The sequence below is a fragment of the Watersipora subatra genome, chromosome 7 (assembly GCF_963576615.1).
Source record: "Watersipora subatra chromosome 7, tzWatSuba1.1, whole genome shotgun sequence".
Taxonomy (NCBI): Eukaryota; Metazoa; Bryozoa; class Gymnolaemata; order Cheilostomatida; family Watersiporidae; genus Watersipora; species Watersipora subatra.
Window position 1 is genome coordinate 33,526,022 of NC_088714.1, and position 14,691 is coordinate 33,540,712.

At 35.7% G+C, this 14,691-nt stretch overlaps 1 protein-coding gene across 1 annotated transcript; it reads right to left on the minus strand.

Moving 5' to 3' along the window:
• Positions 1-2,046: 2,046 nt before the first annotated feature.
• On the minus strand, positions 2,047-14,639 carry LOC137399620 (uncharacterized). Its single transcript, XM_068085801.1, has 3 exons — positions 14,584-14,639; positions 5,855-6,068; positions 2,047-2,666 (listed from the first exon to the last, which is right to left on the minus strand). The coding sequence occupies exons 1-3, from the start codon at positions 14,608-14,610 to the stop codon at positions 2,386-2,388; spliced, it is 522 nt and encodes a 173-aa protein (XP_067941902.1). The 5' UTR covers positions 14,611-14,639; the 3' UTR covers positions 2,047-2,385.
• Positions 14,640-14,691: the final 52 nt, after the last annotated feature.

Genomic DNA, 14,691 nt, shown 5'->3' on the forward strand with positions numbered 1-14,691 from the left:
GCTTTCGCACGTACACAAATCGTCCACCATATTTATTGCTTTAGTACAGACGATCCCCAACTTACGAACGAGTTACGTTCCGAACAATCGTTCGTAAAGTGAATTCGTTCATAAGTTGCTTCAGTGCTATATTTTGTATTATAATTTATGTTCAAGGCCTATATAAGTATATTGAAGGTTTATATAAGTATGTTTAAGGCTTGTATAAGTAACCTGTATTGGTTTGTACTGAAAAAACATTTAATAAAATGGAGAGAATACTGTGGTGGACGCCGGGCCATGACGTTGCATTTCTTATTTTATTGTATGTGTTGTCCTTCTTATTATATCGTTGTTTCACTCGTTACGCTATCACTTATCGTCACTTATATTGTTGTCATACCAATGCACTAGCGATCCTATTTATTCACTTTGTTAGCCGGTGTTCTTACCATTTGCCGGAAGGGTTGATATTATTGTATAAAAAGGAGCGCGGTCACTTAGTTGAGCAGAGCAGATAACCGTACACTCCTCGGCTAGTGAAATTTCCTTCACTAATAAAAAGCTGAATGAAACTACACGCACTCTCTTCTCTTTTATTTATTAGTCTAGATCGTGCCAAGTAAAGGCCAGCAAATTCCTTTACAATACTGGAGATACGTTCACGCACATATGCACTGCAACGAACTGGGCAGAGGAAGGTGGATGCTGGGTGGTGCTTCCGAGTAGTACCTCTTTCTGCCGTTAATACGTCGGTAATACCGCCACTAATAGCGTCGGTATTAGCGGCGGACATTCGCGCAGACATGTTCATATGTACCGTTGTTCGTAACTCGAATGTCCGTAAATAGGGAAGCTTCTGTACCGTACTCTTTGCTATCTTTTAGGTAAACTTTTCAGAGCCAACTTTTTTTCATGAGCAATATTTGTAAAACAATAATTGTATAAATCCAATTTCTATTGATCTTTGCTGGCGCAATGTCGATCTATGACTATATTTTTATTGAGTTTCTAGCATATCGACATTTTGTGAATCAAATCTGTGTCATGGATCGTGAATCATTAAATGGGGTAGAGAAAAAACTTTTGTTTAAGTTGACGTGTGCCCATAAACTATAAGCTATATTCTATATGTCGCTTTAAATGATGCAGGATCAACAAGGTGATTATTCTAATGATTAAAAGATGAGTTCTAGGAACTGAACACACAGTGAAATGGTAATATCAATCCAGTTCTTAGACCTATCTGTTATTGAAAAGTGTGTAATCACGTCGTGTATCCACATGAGTAACGGAAGTTGCCATATGTTTTTATTCATCTAACATATAATGTTGTCTAAATGGAGGCATTGACACCGTACAGGCCCTGACAAGCGGCCTAACAATTCGCTGTTGCAACAGTGACCACAGACATGTAAGAATAGACACAGATTACAGGAATACTACACCAACAGTAGACAACTCCACAAAGGTTTACTAATAATTATTGCTTCTAGCCAAAAGAGGAAAAGGCGCCATTTTTAGCATTGAGGAACCAGGTTGTAACGCAATATCAATTTTGCTGATGACTTAACGGAGACCAGACTAAAACTTCACTACTAGTCCCGCCTACATGCGAATATTGCCATTCGAATAACCATTTCGTAATCCTCCACCATGTAAACAATGTGATTAAATTTGGCTTACTAAGACTTGGAGGATAGGGAAGAGCAATGACAGTAAGAAGTGACCAGAAGGGTAGCTATTGATTGTTGATGCCAATTAGGTGTTATGTATGCAGTGTGTCATCCTCAGTGGCAGCGATAGGCACATCTAGACCTACCTCAGTAGATGATAGCAAGACTCATGATTATACATGTAAGTGATAAGTTGAACTCATTGACTAATTATAAAGTTTTAGTTATGAATAACATCAGCTCACCAGCAGTAAGAAAAAGCTATGGTTTCAAGGTGCTACCTTTATAAACTTGAGAGAACTGGCTAAATGAGAATATTGAATATAAAACATATGTTTCAGCTATTACCACTTCAATCCAGTTCTAAATCCGACACAAAACGCTACAAAGCTATCGAGTCTGACCTGTATTGAAATAAGGCTTCAAATATATAAAATGTCACATGCTAGCTTGTTAAAGCGGCCTTGTTTTTAACACTTCATAATATGCAAAAACTAAAGAAAACATTCTGTCACATCAAGTTCAAGCAATTTAATTGATAGGCAACTCACAAACTTACAGTTAAAAAGACAAGACAACTCCAATTAGATTTTGTGTCTGCCACAACAACTGTTTACATATATACACATAAATAGCTAAGTGTTTTTTCCGCACAACCATTAAAGATCTTTCCCACACACCTCATACTTCATCAAGCAACACGAAAAACCCGGCAAAAATAAAAACTGTGCTACTTGGGTTTGTCTTGCCCTGTCAAATTTTTACCGTCTGATGCCGGTGGCTGCACTCCAAAGAATACTCGTTGAATTTTGCGGAATGTGTCTCCAAGTAACCCCCTATTGTTTGCTACAGACTCGCTCAGCCAATCAGATAGCTTTATCGTTCCCCGAGTAAAGCTGTCTACATCATATTCAATTTCTTTCCGAAGGGACAATTGAGGAGTTTCATCGTCACCAAGAGGTCTGTAGATGCCAAAGCCGAAGAGGTAAGAATAGGTGGCATAGCATATGCCTACAAGCATTGGAGCGATGGAAGAACCACTGTTATGCCGCCACTACACCTTCAATGGGTCACTGAACATGACCAAAATTAGGCCAATCCTTTATACAATCAATTACAGTTGTTACATAGACCACTCATAAGCGTCTGCAGTGCCAACTTATTATAAATTGTGCAGACAACTCCCTCATTCACATATCCTAGGACACTTATATTTCGCTAGTATTTAGTTTTGTGAGTAGCATACAGAGTAAAATTTCGCAGCAACTTAATTTCGCAGCTCTGATGAGTGCGAAAATATAGTGATGTGAAAATAAATGCAGTGGAACAAACATAATTAGATTTCTCAGGTTCAGTTCACCGATAAAAAAAAGTTTCAATTTGCGACTAGTTTGTAATTGTGAACCGCAGGTAGAATGGTGTGGGCAAGGTCGATAATGCAATTTGATCGCTTGCTGCCATTTGTTTCTTGGACTATCATTATAGGCCCGTATTCCCTAGGGCGGCTGGCCGGCTGAGCCGCCCCAACTTTTTGGGAATTTTTCACGGCTAAGTACAGTCCAACTCGGATAACTCGCCCTCGGATAAAATGTAACATTTCATCTCAAACACAAGGTTAACTCGAATGGATTTGTTTGGTCAGTTCCAACGCAATGATAAATTGCTTCAGATAACTCGACCTCAACATCATTTATTCGAAAAGTTATTTGCCCAACAGCCATGGACACGGTTTTTATCGCTGTAGAATATCACTTCATTCCAAGCCATAGAGACAAACATCAACTTTTAGTAGTTCTTAGGGGTCATTATTATCATCATCAGCGGCAAAATATTCTTGTTAACGACTTTTATAAAGGTTTGCAAAAAATCAAGTTTCAACAAACACCCGCTTGGCCATTTCCCATCGAACGCGTAAAAACCTCCGAATGAACTTAAAATAAAATCCGCAAAATTGATCTTTGTTAAAACGCTCAAAAGAAAAAGATGTCTTTTTTCTGAGGGTATTAAATGCGGTCAAGTTTTGCCTATTTTAATTTAAAAACGTCTCGTCAGTCACATCACCTAAAACAAAACAAATCTCAAAAAATAGAAAAATGTTGATACTTTCCGATAAAATTTTTTAAAACTTCACACGAGAGGCCCGGCTGGAGGCCCTACATGAGAGAAACCTGTTGGGGGCTTACACCACCCCTCCACACCCTAGGTGTTCTTAGCTAGTCGCCTAACATTAGCCGCCCCAACTTGCAACCAGTGAATACAGGCCTCACTATCAATGAACAAAGCTATTTAATTTCGCGTTTTCGCTCGTTTGTTATGATAGTTTAGTTTCGCACATGAAATTTTCGCGAGAGGATGACTCCACGAAAACGCGAAAGTTAGATGAGGCGAATACATAAGTGTCCTAGGGTAGGGTGCTCCAAGCAAGACTACTAAATTTGTAAATAGGTTGCGATCTGATGTTTGAAGTGCACGTGAGAGGTCGATGCAACACTGCTAAATCACACTAAAACAAATAAAAGTGCAATACGTGTCTGTCATACCATAAAACTTCATAAGATGGACCAGTTTAATCAGCTCCATGTTGTCATGTAATGAATGCCAAAGTAACACCGAGTGTCCCTGCTAGAGCTGTGTGTAAAGGCCAATAGTAATTAGTATGGATTGCAGAATTTAGCAAATGACCGTGTTATTAGTAATGCAGTTAGTCAAACGTATCCTCTTTGAAAACTTTCATTTCTAATCTACCTCAAATATTCTTTCCAGAAAAAATAACAATACCATCACAAGAGTGCGTGAATCCTGAGTTATCATTTCTTACCCAAAGGGATAATAACTCTTACCTACTGATTTGATAACAATTTCATTTTTGTGCAAGCCAACAAAGGATGCAATTAAATATATATTCTTTATTAGTACCAAGGTGATATAGTAACTACATCAGTTAACAACCATACATAAATAAATACAATTCAAGTACATAGTAAAGCTGAAAGTGCCCTCAAATATGTAGATGCCCTTTAAAATGTTTGTAGAGAAACTACACAAAACATTAAATGTTGCCCTGTTAGAGATAACACATAGGAACATACAAAGTAAAAAAATCTTTAGAATAACAAGGAGATGTTTAAAAAAAACTGTGATTAAGAAAAGATTGTATTTATTACTGTTGTTTCAAACATTGAGCTATCAGAATATTCCAACTGAAAATTTTGCCTTTTTTTACTTGTTTTATCATTTATACAAAACATTTTATTAGAAAGTATAAATAATTTTCTATCATTTGAGATTTTGTTTGTCGTTTTAGGTGTTTTGACTGCCAGGATGTTTCATGATAAAAATCTACAAAACTTGATGGCAGGTAAAAAACTTACCTCATAATAAAAGAGATAAAAAAATGAAATGCCCGACTTCCCCAGAGTGCTGTCAACAGTTGGGCTTCCTGTTTGTCCCTTCACTATTGACATCGGCTATTGCGTTCAAGTTTACAGAGTTACGCGTCTCTATAGACATATATTTGTGTCATGATTGTTAGAATAAAAATTCAAATATAGCCTCTGATAAATTGCTAGATGTCTCAAATGATTTAAAGATAGGATGGTTAGAACTTGTCCCAAAATTTTTTTTAAATGCTGTGTAAACATACGAGTAGCAGATGCTGAGGACTCGCTAGAGAAGAGACTATATTCATCAGTTAATGAACAATAATAAGCCAATACGCGCTATATATCAACATTTCTGCCACTCACTCTATGACAGCACTAAGGCACTACTAAACCTAAACTTTCATTTGTGTGTCACTAAAATAAAATAATATAAAAGCCTCTTTTCAATGATATAGTTTCCTTTACCCATTTAGGTTTTACATATGACTGTATTTAGATTTTTACACTTCAGTTTCACATAGTTTCATATCTTGCATTTGTTTTCATGATGGAAGTAATTATGGACATGAAATATTCTCCATTGTTTCTGGGAATTGGAACGGATCTAAGAAATTACACGACATTCTTTTGAAAAAGAACTAGCTCACATATGCGTTGATCTTGCGGCAGATGCCAGAATGGATTAATGTAGTATGCTGAGGTTTGACTGCATAAGGCAAGTCAACAAAATTTAGGACACACAACTAAAAAATTAAGTTTATCTAGGTGCAAACCGGGATTTACTGAGCAGATCACCGTCTCCATAGATCTACTTACTGAAAGGCACGATGAAGCACATGTTCACTCGATGGGCTTGAAGTTTCCACGCCTTTTTACCAGTCCAGTTAGCTGCTACAGGGCTGTTGCGAATTCTCTCGATGGATTGATGCTGGTATATGAGATATGCAGAAATAAACAGAGGAGTGGTGAAGGCTACAGCCTTGCATCCCATACATTCCGGTCTTTCCTCGGTCAACCCTTTGTTTGTATCCTGCATCAGCAATTTGCAATCGATTCTGAGCATACTGTGTAGGGGCATAAATATATTCTCATATCAAATAATTAGCCATCGTAGCAGGACAGAATAGCCTTCCTTTAATGCCCAAGTAAGAAAATGTGGACTTTTAGACAAGTACAATTTTTTGTTAAAGGTTGACTTGAAACAAAATTCACATTACAGTTATTTGGTATCAAAAGATTCACCATGTCTTACTCTGGTGTGTTTTAGGTGCAAAATATGTGGAAATGTGATTACAAGCTCTTAAAAGCTCAGAAACGAACAGTTAATCGCCGCCATCAGTATATTTGAAGTCATGAAATGATAATAAACAAGTGCACAATGGATATGATGCCACTGTAAATGTTTTTACAAGTTTTAGAAAACCGTACAAACCTTTATAGTTTAAGCTCGCATAATGGTGAAGTATTGTTTTTTTTCTGTTTGATGACAATTGCTGTGGGTTGCCCGACTTTTTTACTAGTGTTTTACCAAATATCATTGTATTATGAGCACGTTTAGATATATTTAATAAAAGTTTAAAAACTTCAGATCGTAGGACAGATTGCCCAGGTTTACTAACACACATTGACAAAAACGGCCAGGGTTCAAAGGGTTAATTACAGCCTAAGTCAGTCGCATTATAGTGCATGAATACTGAGTTATCTTCTCTTACTCAAAGAGATAGCAATTCCTATTTGTAGTTTTAAAACATGTTTTCGTTTATGATAACAAAGGATGCAGTAAACAATATATTTTTTTTTCACTAGTACCACTCCAATATAGTAATTACATTAGACAACAATCACAGTTACATGCCCTCAAACATGCAGATATGTACTTTAAAGTTTTAGTAGGACAACTCGATTAAGCATTAAAAGTTGTACGTTTATTCATTACAGATGGGAATCTATGAACTACAAAGATCTTTACAAAAACAATATTTGGAAAATATGAGAGAAAAAGTTATATTTGTTACTGCTATTTCAAATATTGTGCTATCAGAATACTTACTGTGCTTCTCATTAGTTGCTCGCATATGTGTCAGTGCTCAACAAGTGTCGGTTGCGTAAAAAATAATTTTTTTAAACTGTTGAAATGTTGTATCCAATGGTCAGATTAGAACTTGTAAATGGGCCTCATTGTGTTTTTTGCATATCATCAAGTCCGCAAATATAACACTTTATTTTATTACTAGTATCTTGTAAGTACTACTAAAACATAAATATACTAATTCACAGCAAAGGTAACAATACCACTTGGGAACTTTTTAGATGAGCAACTTGTAAGAATCAATGTGTACAACCATGACCCTTTAAATATTTTGCTAAAGTAATGTCTTTATAGGTCTTTTATGAAAAGCTGAAATCCAGGACAAATAGCTCATAATTTAGTGAGATGAACGAGGTCAACAAAAACTCGATATTTTAAAGTCATTGCAATCGTTTGACTATGGATTGTTAGTTTTCTCTTTCGGTAGACTGTAGAATATTGCCTTTAGTACATTAAAATAAAAAAGTAAACCCTAAACACCTCTGTTGCAACCAATTACACCACATTACCATTATTAGCGCTTTTGAATAATGTATTATCGTTTTCAGACCCATAACTGGCTTTGCTGCTCCTAAGCATGAAAAAAGCAAAAATGTAGCACTAATGCGAAGGTTAATATTTAGTCTTTGAACAACTTTTAATCTTATCAAAAACTACACTTGAAGATGAACTTACGCAAAATTTTAGTAGATTTTATTAGAAAGTATTAAAAATTTTCTATCACTTGCGATTGTTTTTGAAGGTAATCTGATTGCCAGCAATGTTATTTTAAGATTTTTTTATTTCAAGATTAAAATAAAAAAAAACTTGATTGCGGTTAAAATGCTCAGATGAAAAATACGCGCGAATTTACGTCACTAATTGTTATTGTTGCGATAGTTGATATCGGCTATTGCACTCAAGTTGCAGTCATGGGTCTCTATTCTGTCAGTCTCTTCGCAACTATTAGACGTCATAATCACATCTTCATTTGGTATGTGCATTATTACCGCGATGAAGTTTTGTCGGTTTTAATCGTGAACCACACTGGCATAGGCATCCCAGCATAGATCACCTCAAACAATCGCAAATGATAATTTTTGATAAATGATAAAATTTTCTGCAAATTCATCTTTAAGTTCAGCATTATGATATTGATTTGGATCTATTCTCACTTGGTTGTTCGATTCAATCATCTTTGGGAGAAATAATCTAAAAAATTTCTCTAGAATTATGTAATGTTTCTGTCACCAACAAGTTTATTGACAGTAAGAAAAGCCATACATTGTGTGCTGACCTACTGGTAAGATTTATCGAGAATTTAAAACAAACTGACGTATAAGCAGCGTGAACATATTAGCAGAAAGCATAGTTAGCTTACAGTAAAACCTCCAATTTAATGCCACCTTAATTTGAACCCTACCTTTATTTGACCGCCACTATAGGAGAAGAGTTGAAAAATAGAGCGCCACCCTTTAATTCAATGCCACCTCTATTTGAATTCCACTTTGACATTCTTTGATCTTTATGAACCAAATAATAGCAAGTGATCAGTAGAAAAGTGCCCACAAACTCGTACTAACAATGTCTCGGTTACATCAATAACAATTAATTCTTTCATTGTTTCTGTTTATATTGAAGTCCATTTTCCAACTTCTGAATACTACTTCTCCAACTGTGAAAACACTACCATAGAAATAATTAATAACTGTATTGGGCTAATAGTAGTTCCTTGTTTAACGCGGTCTTGATACTTTGATGTATGTGAAAAACGGTGTACATTTACCATGGTATATGAACGACTAGTTTTAGGCTAAAATTGTTCTTAACGCCCATCCGGCTAAAAGATTATTATTATTTGAGCGAAATGCAACTCGTAAAAGTTTTGCTCTGCTAAAAAATTATTGAGACGCTAGTATCGACTAGTTCAGCAGTGCAGAAGAAGAGTTGATGTGGACATTGTAGAAAGTATTGAAGGGCCAAAAAATGTTCATTCCATGGAATCAGAACGCAACTGGCCAAGCAAATAATGCAAATATTTTGTTTTCAACAATTTTAATTTTTGTTTCTGCATGCATTATAAGTATGGTTTGTTTATGTCACTTGTTCATGAATATATACAGTCAAACATGGATAACTCGCCCACGGATAGCTCGAACACATGGTTAATTCGAACGGTTTCTTTGGTCCGTTCCCACGTAATGATAAATTGCTATAGATAACTCGAACTCAACACTGTTAACTCGAACTGTTTTTTGCCCAACGGCTACCGAAACGGTTGTTATCGCTTTAGAAAATCACTTTATTCCAAGCCAGAGAGGTAAACCTCAACTTTTCGTAATTCATAAGCATCGTTATTACCACCATCGGCAAAATATTTTTGTCAACGACTTTTCTAAAGGTTTGGTGAAATTTGATTTATACCAAACATCCGCTTAGCGATCGCCCTTCAGAAGCAAGGTAAAGTGAGGTAGTCTTTGCATAAACTTCAAGAAAAATCGGCAAAATTGATCGTGGGTAAAACGCTCAAAAGAAAAAGATGTCATTTCTTTAGAGCATTTCAACAACGATCAAGTTTTGCCAATGTCAATCTAGAAAACGTCCTGGCAATAACATCACCTCAAACAACAAACCAATCTCAAGTGATAGAAAAATCTCTATTCTTTTTGATAAAAACGTTTTAAACTTTACATTAGAAGCATTTAATTTGAAACAAGCCATTTGTGCTTTTGATTTATATTATAGTTTGTATATGTACATGTATCTACTAATAAATAAATAAATACATGGACTTCTGACAGTGCTCTGATAACTTGAACGCTCTGATAATTCGAACACTTTCGCTCGGTACCGTGAAGTTCGAGTTATCCATGTTTGACTGCATTTGTAGCATTTGATAGATTATTATTTTATAACTTATAAATTTGCAGATTTGTAGCACATTACTTAATAGCATGCTTGCGGTTATCCTAAATGAAATCAGGTTTACAATGGATCAACACTCGCAACTCCTCTTCTATTGCACATAAAAAGCTAGTTTTGGCTGCCAACTGTAGCAAACATATCAATGAGTGCAATGAGCGGTGCAACATGGTTAATAAACGTGCAGCATACTTATGCAACGTGATTAAACATAAGTATAAAATGAAAATATGCCTTCAAATTTAGAAAGAAATAAAACAAATTAAAGCTCCAACAAATTGCAAAGCAGGACACAGGCTATAATATCATCGCAGGTTAATTCAAAGCAATAGATATCAACTCGTAGAGATATTTCTCGGATTCCTAATGCATTTATTATTTAGAGATCTATGACAAGTTCAAGGTAAGTTAGGAGATTTATTTCAGCCAAAAGGGTCAATGCCACACCACCCGAAGAAGAGTGCAAAATATAAGCGACATTCACTTCGTCCATAAAAGGGTTAAATTTATTTTCCCAAAATTCTAATGAGCTATTTTAAAAATACAAGGTCAGCCTCTATTTGAGCACCACCTTTATTTGACTGCCACTATAAGGAAAGGGTTGCAAAATAGAGCGCCATGGCGTTCAAATAGAGGTTTTGCAGTAGCTTAGTTTCTAAATAAATACTGGAAAAGTTGAATGATCCCATGCGTCCATTACAATTAATTTAAAATGTTGTCGTAAGGTAAGTTTGGATGAAGTTTTGTAATTTGGGTGACTTTGACAACACCCTACTTAGTATTGCATCAGCTGATGCTGAATAGGACTTGTACTGTAGATGCAACCTCTGCTTACAGATTATTTTGAACTCAAACATACTTTTTTGACATTCCTGCTGAAAATGTTAGATGGCGAGTTTCCATCCATTGTGGCATTTTTTTGTTTTCTATTTATCATAACTATATTTGCAACAAAATATTGGTGTGGTTATAGAGACAGAGAGACGAATGGGAAACTTCAAATGCTCCACACTAATAGAGATTTCAGAAGTCAGTCTTAAATAAACAGTTTCAATCTATTCGACATTGTTTTGTATACAAATGTTTACAAAAGCAGTATACAAGTAGCAGTATAGACGCACGTACTGTCAAAAATTTATCCGAAATGTATTAAATTTTAAAAAATATATTCAAACTAATTTTGGTTTTAAGCCACAGTAACATTTATAAATAGCAACAATGAAGGATTGTAGAAGCAAGCTTTAGATTAGCTATAATCTCTACATCGTGAACTAATTGTGGAGAAAACATAGCCTCATTATGATCAAAATGTTTGATTCCCTGTTTTACTCTATCTGTCTGAAAAAGTAGTTTAGACCCTCAATTGCTTGTCTATTTTTTCACAAGGAAAATGCTGCAACGAAATTGTTCTTGCAAATTATCTTTGCCTTGTATAATTGGAAATATAACGGCCAGCTATTGAGGAACCTTGTCAACTAGGTGAAAGCTATGTATGACAGGCTACAGTTTACGAGTGATGTTGTAGCCTATATTTCTCAGGTTTGTCTACCAAAAAACTACAAGCATCACAGTTTCTACATCTCCCTCTCTGTCAATGATAAAGCTACTCTATAGATGCCTTGTTAGGTCATGAGGATAGCTTCAAGCACAGTGGAGCTCTATGATTGCAATTGACAAACAAGAAGAACTCTCACAGTATTTATTGAGCATAGGAGTACACACTAGTGGTATAACTTGTCAAAAAGGAATACGAAAATGGGACTAGCACGTGCTAAGGTGGCATGTAGTTGGTTTGACTAGCACACGCTAAGGTTGCATGTAATTGATGAGACTAACGCATGCTAAGGTTGCATGTAAAAGGTTGGACTAGCACATGCTAAGTTTGCATGTAATTGATGGGACTAGCACATGCTAAGGTTGCATGTAATTGATGGGACTAGCACATGCTAAGGTTGCATGTAATTGATGGGACTAGCACATGCTAAGGTTGCATGTAATTGATGGGACTAGCACATGCTAAGGTCGCATGTCATTGATGGGACTAACACATGCTAAGGTTGCATGTAATTGATGGGACTAGCACATGCTAAGGTTACATGTAATTGATGGGACTAGCACATGCTAAGGTTGCATGCAATTGATGGGACTAACACATGCTATGGTTGCATGTAATTGATGGGACTAGCACACGCTAAGGTTGCATGTAAGTGATGGTTATACTTGAAGGTACTTTTTCAATATCTAACAGCAACCCATTGCTGTAGCCACACAAGGTTTACTGAGGTTGGCAACGAGTGTAACGGGTTTGTAATCCTAGGCGGCTTAAAGTTGGGGCAAGTAAATCGTGGTTATGTTCACAGTTGTATATAAAACTTAACTGGACAAGTGTTCTGAAACAGCGAAACAGCCATTAACTTCAATAGCACGACAACATAAAATAGTATTGGGCTATTATAATATGGTTTACAAATATGGTTTCTTAAAGGGTCGTCAAGTCCAGCAAATTATTTATACTGAGAGCTTTGGGTGACTATATTCAGCCCATGACAACTGGGATTAAAGATGAACCTACACAATTTTTTAAAATTTTATCAGAAAGTATAAGTATTTTTTATTATTTGCGATTGTTTTTTTATGTTTGAGGTGATCTTATTGCCAGGATGTTTCAAGATTAAAATCGACAAAACTTGATCGCGATTAAAACATTAATATCAATCGAAAGCGAGACTATGACATCTGTTATTGCAAAGAGACCAACAGAATAGAGACGCATAACGCATAAACTTGAGTGCAATAAGCCGATATCGACTATCGCAACAATAACAACTAGTGATGTCATTTTGCACGTATTTGTCATCTGAGTGTTTTGATCGCGATCAAGTTTTAGCGATTTCAATCTAGCAATATCCTGGCAATCAGATAACCTCAAACATTGAAAACATTCGCAAACGATCGAGAAATACTAATAATTTCTGATAAAATCTACAAAATTTTTGTGTAAGTTCATCTTCAACTTCAGACTACAATAGTTAGGCCAGATTTCAGTCTGAGACAGCTGGGCTGTCTTTAGTCAAAGACAGCTAGGCCTGACTTCAGTCCAAAAAAGCGAGACAAGCATTTAGTTCAACACAACCAGACTGTTTTCTATTCACAAGTCTACGTGAGACTCAAGAACGCCGATATAGTATTGATTTACTAATAATGTTGTTTGCATTTGCAAACCGAATTAAAATTAAACCACCAACAAATAGCAAAAACGATTATTAGAATCAACATTTTAAAAAAGTCTCAACATTTTTCTAAAAATCTATAAAAAATAAATAAGTGTCTATAACTTTAATGGCTTGAAGACTGTGGCTAAATGCTGTCAGCAGTTCTTTCTTTAACTTGGCGTAGTCACCTTTAATGTCCTCTGAGAGCTGGTCATACAATGAAAATGCTGGTCCATTTAGAAACAATGGCACAAATGACTTTAGATCGTCTATTTTCTGTAACTTAGCCACCAGCTCAAGCTTACTAATCCAAGACCTAAACTCTCCACTTGTGTTGCTGTCCTCATAGGTTTTTATCAAATAGGATAATTTAACTGACATACTGTAACACCGCCAAAATAGCTTGTGATAAGTAAACTTTCTCCAATGACCGCATGTATTCGAATGAAATTCTCATATCTACCAGAAAGCTAAATAATGAGCCAAATCCATAATGAGACAATGTAGCCACAAGTGATAACAAAGACACAGCCAATTAAACACAACAATTTAGTGCAAAGGTAGCTAAGACAACAATATTATATATAAATACAATAGACTCACGGAAAGCAGAAGGTTTACCTTATATACAATTATTTAGCCACAAAGACTGAATTTAAAATGCTGAAACTTAAGAGGTACCTTAAAACAGGTACTTTTGAAGCTTTATTTGTAGAAATCAGTTAGTTACAGAGCAATCATCCGTTTTATTGTGTGTTTTTATTTTGCATTGCTCAACCTATGCTTCCCATCCCTAGGATCTACCACTAAGTATAACATCGCCAAGTTGGGCCTAAATCGAGTTATTTCTTTAGAGACACTGTCTCTGCAAAATCATGCAAGCTACCAACGAAGGGCCCTTTGTAAAAACAAGATTAAATTTGCTAATTGTAATCATTGTATTACAAATTATTTGTTCCTCGATAAGCCGTTTAAAAGTTGGTGAGCTGCGACTAAATAGTTTGACTAGGTCTGCTCTACTAGTTGTTGAATTTTTGTTGCAAATTTAGAACATCATTAGCCTTCAATGTTTTTGATGAGCAAAGCTGCTTTAATGCTAAACAGCTTAAACCATAAATATCAATACTTTATATAAAAATATTTTTGTAGCTAACAATTGCAAGAAATATTTCGTCAAGGCATAACCTGTTACACATTAGCCGGCAACAGCGAGACAAGTGCGTAAGCTACATTAGTTAGTAATATGAATTATAATACTAATACTTTTTAATTAAACTAGTAAACCCTCCGAGTATTGTTTGCTTCGCTTTTTAACATTCTAGCAAACGGATAGGCATGCTTACAGCGTTACTTTCTTGTCCTTTCGGCATGATTCTGCATTGTGGCTACGCAACACTATTACCAGCGAATAGTTTGTGAAAATATAGCCTGTGTAACTGATTTCTTTTCTA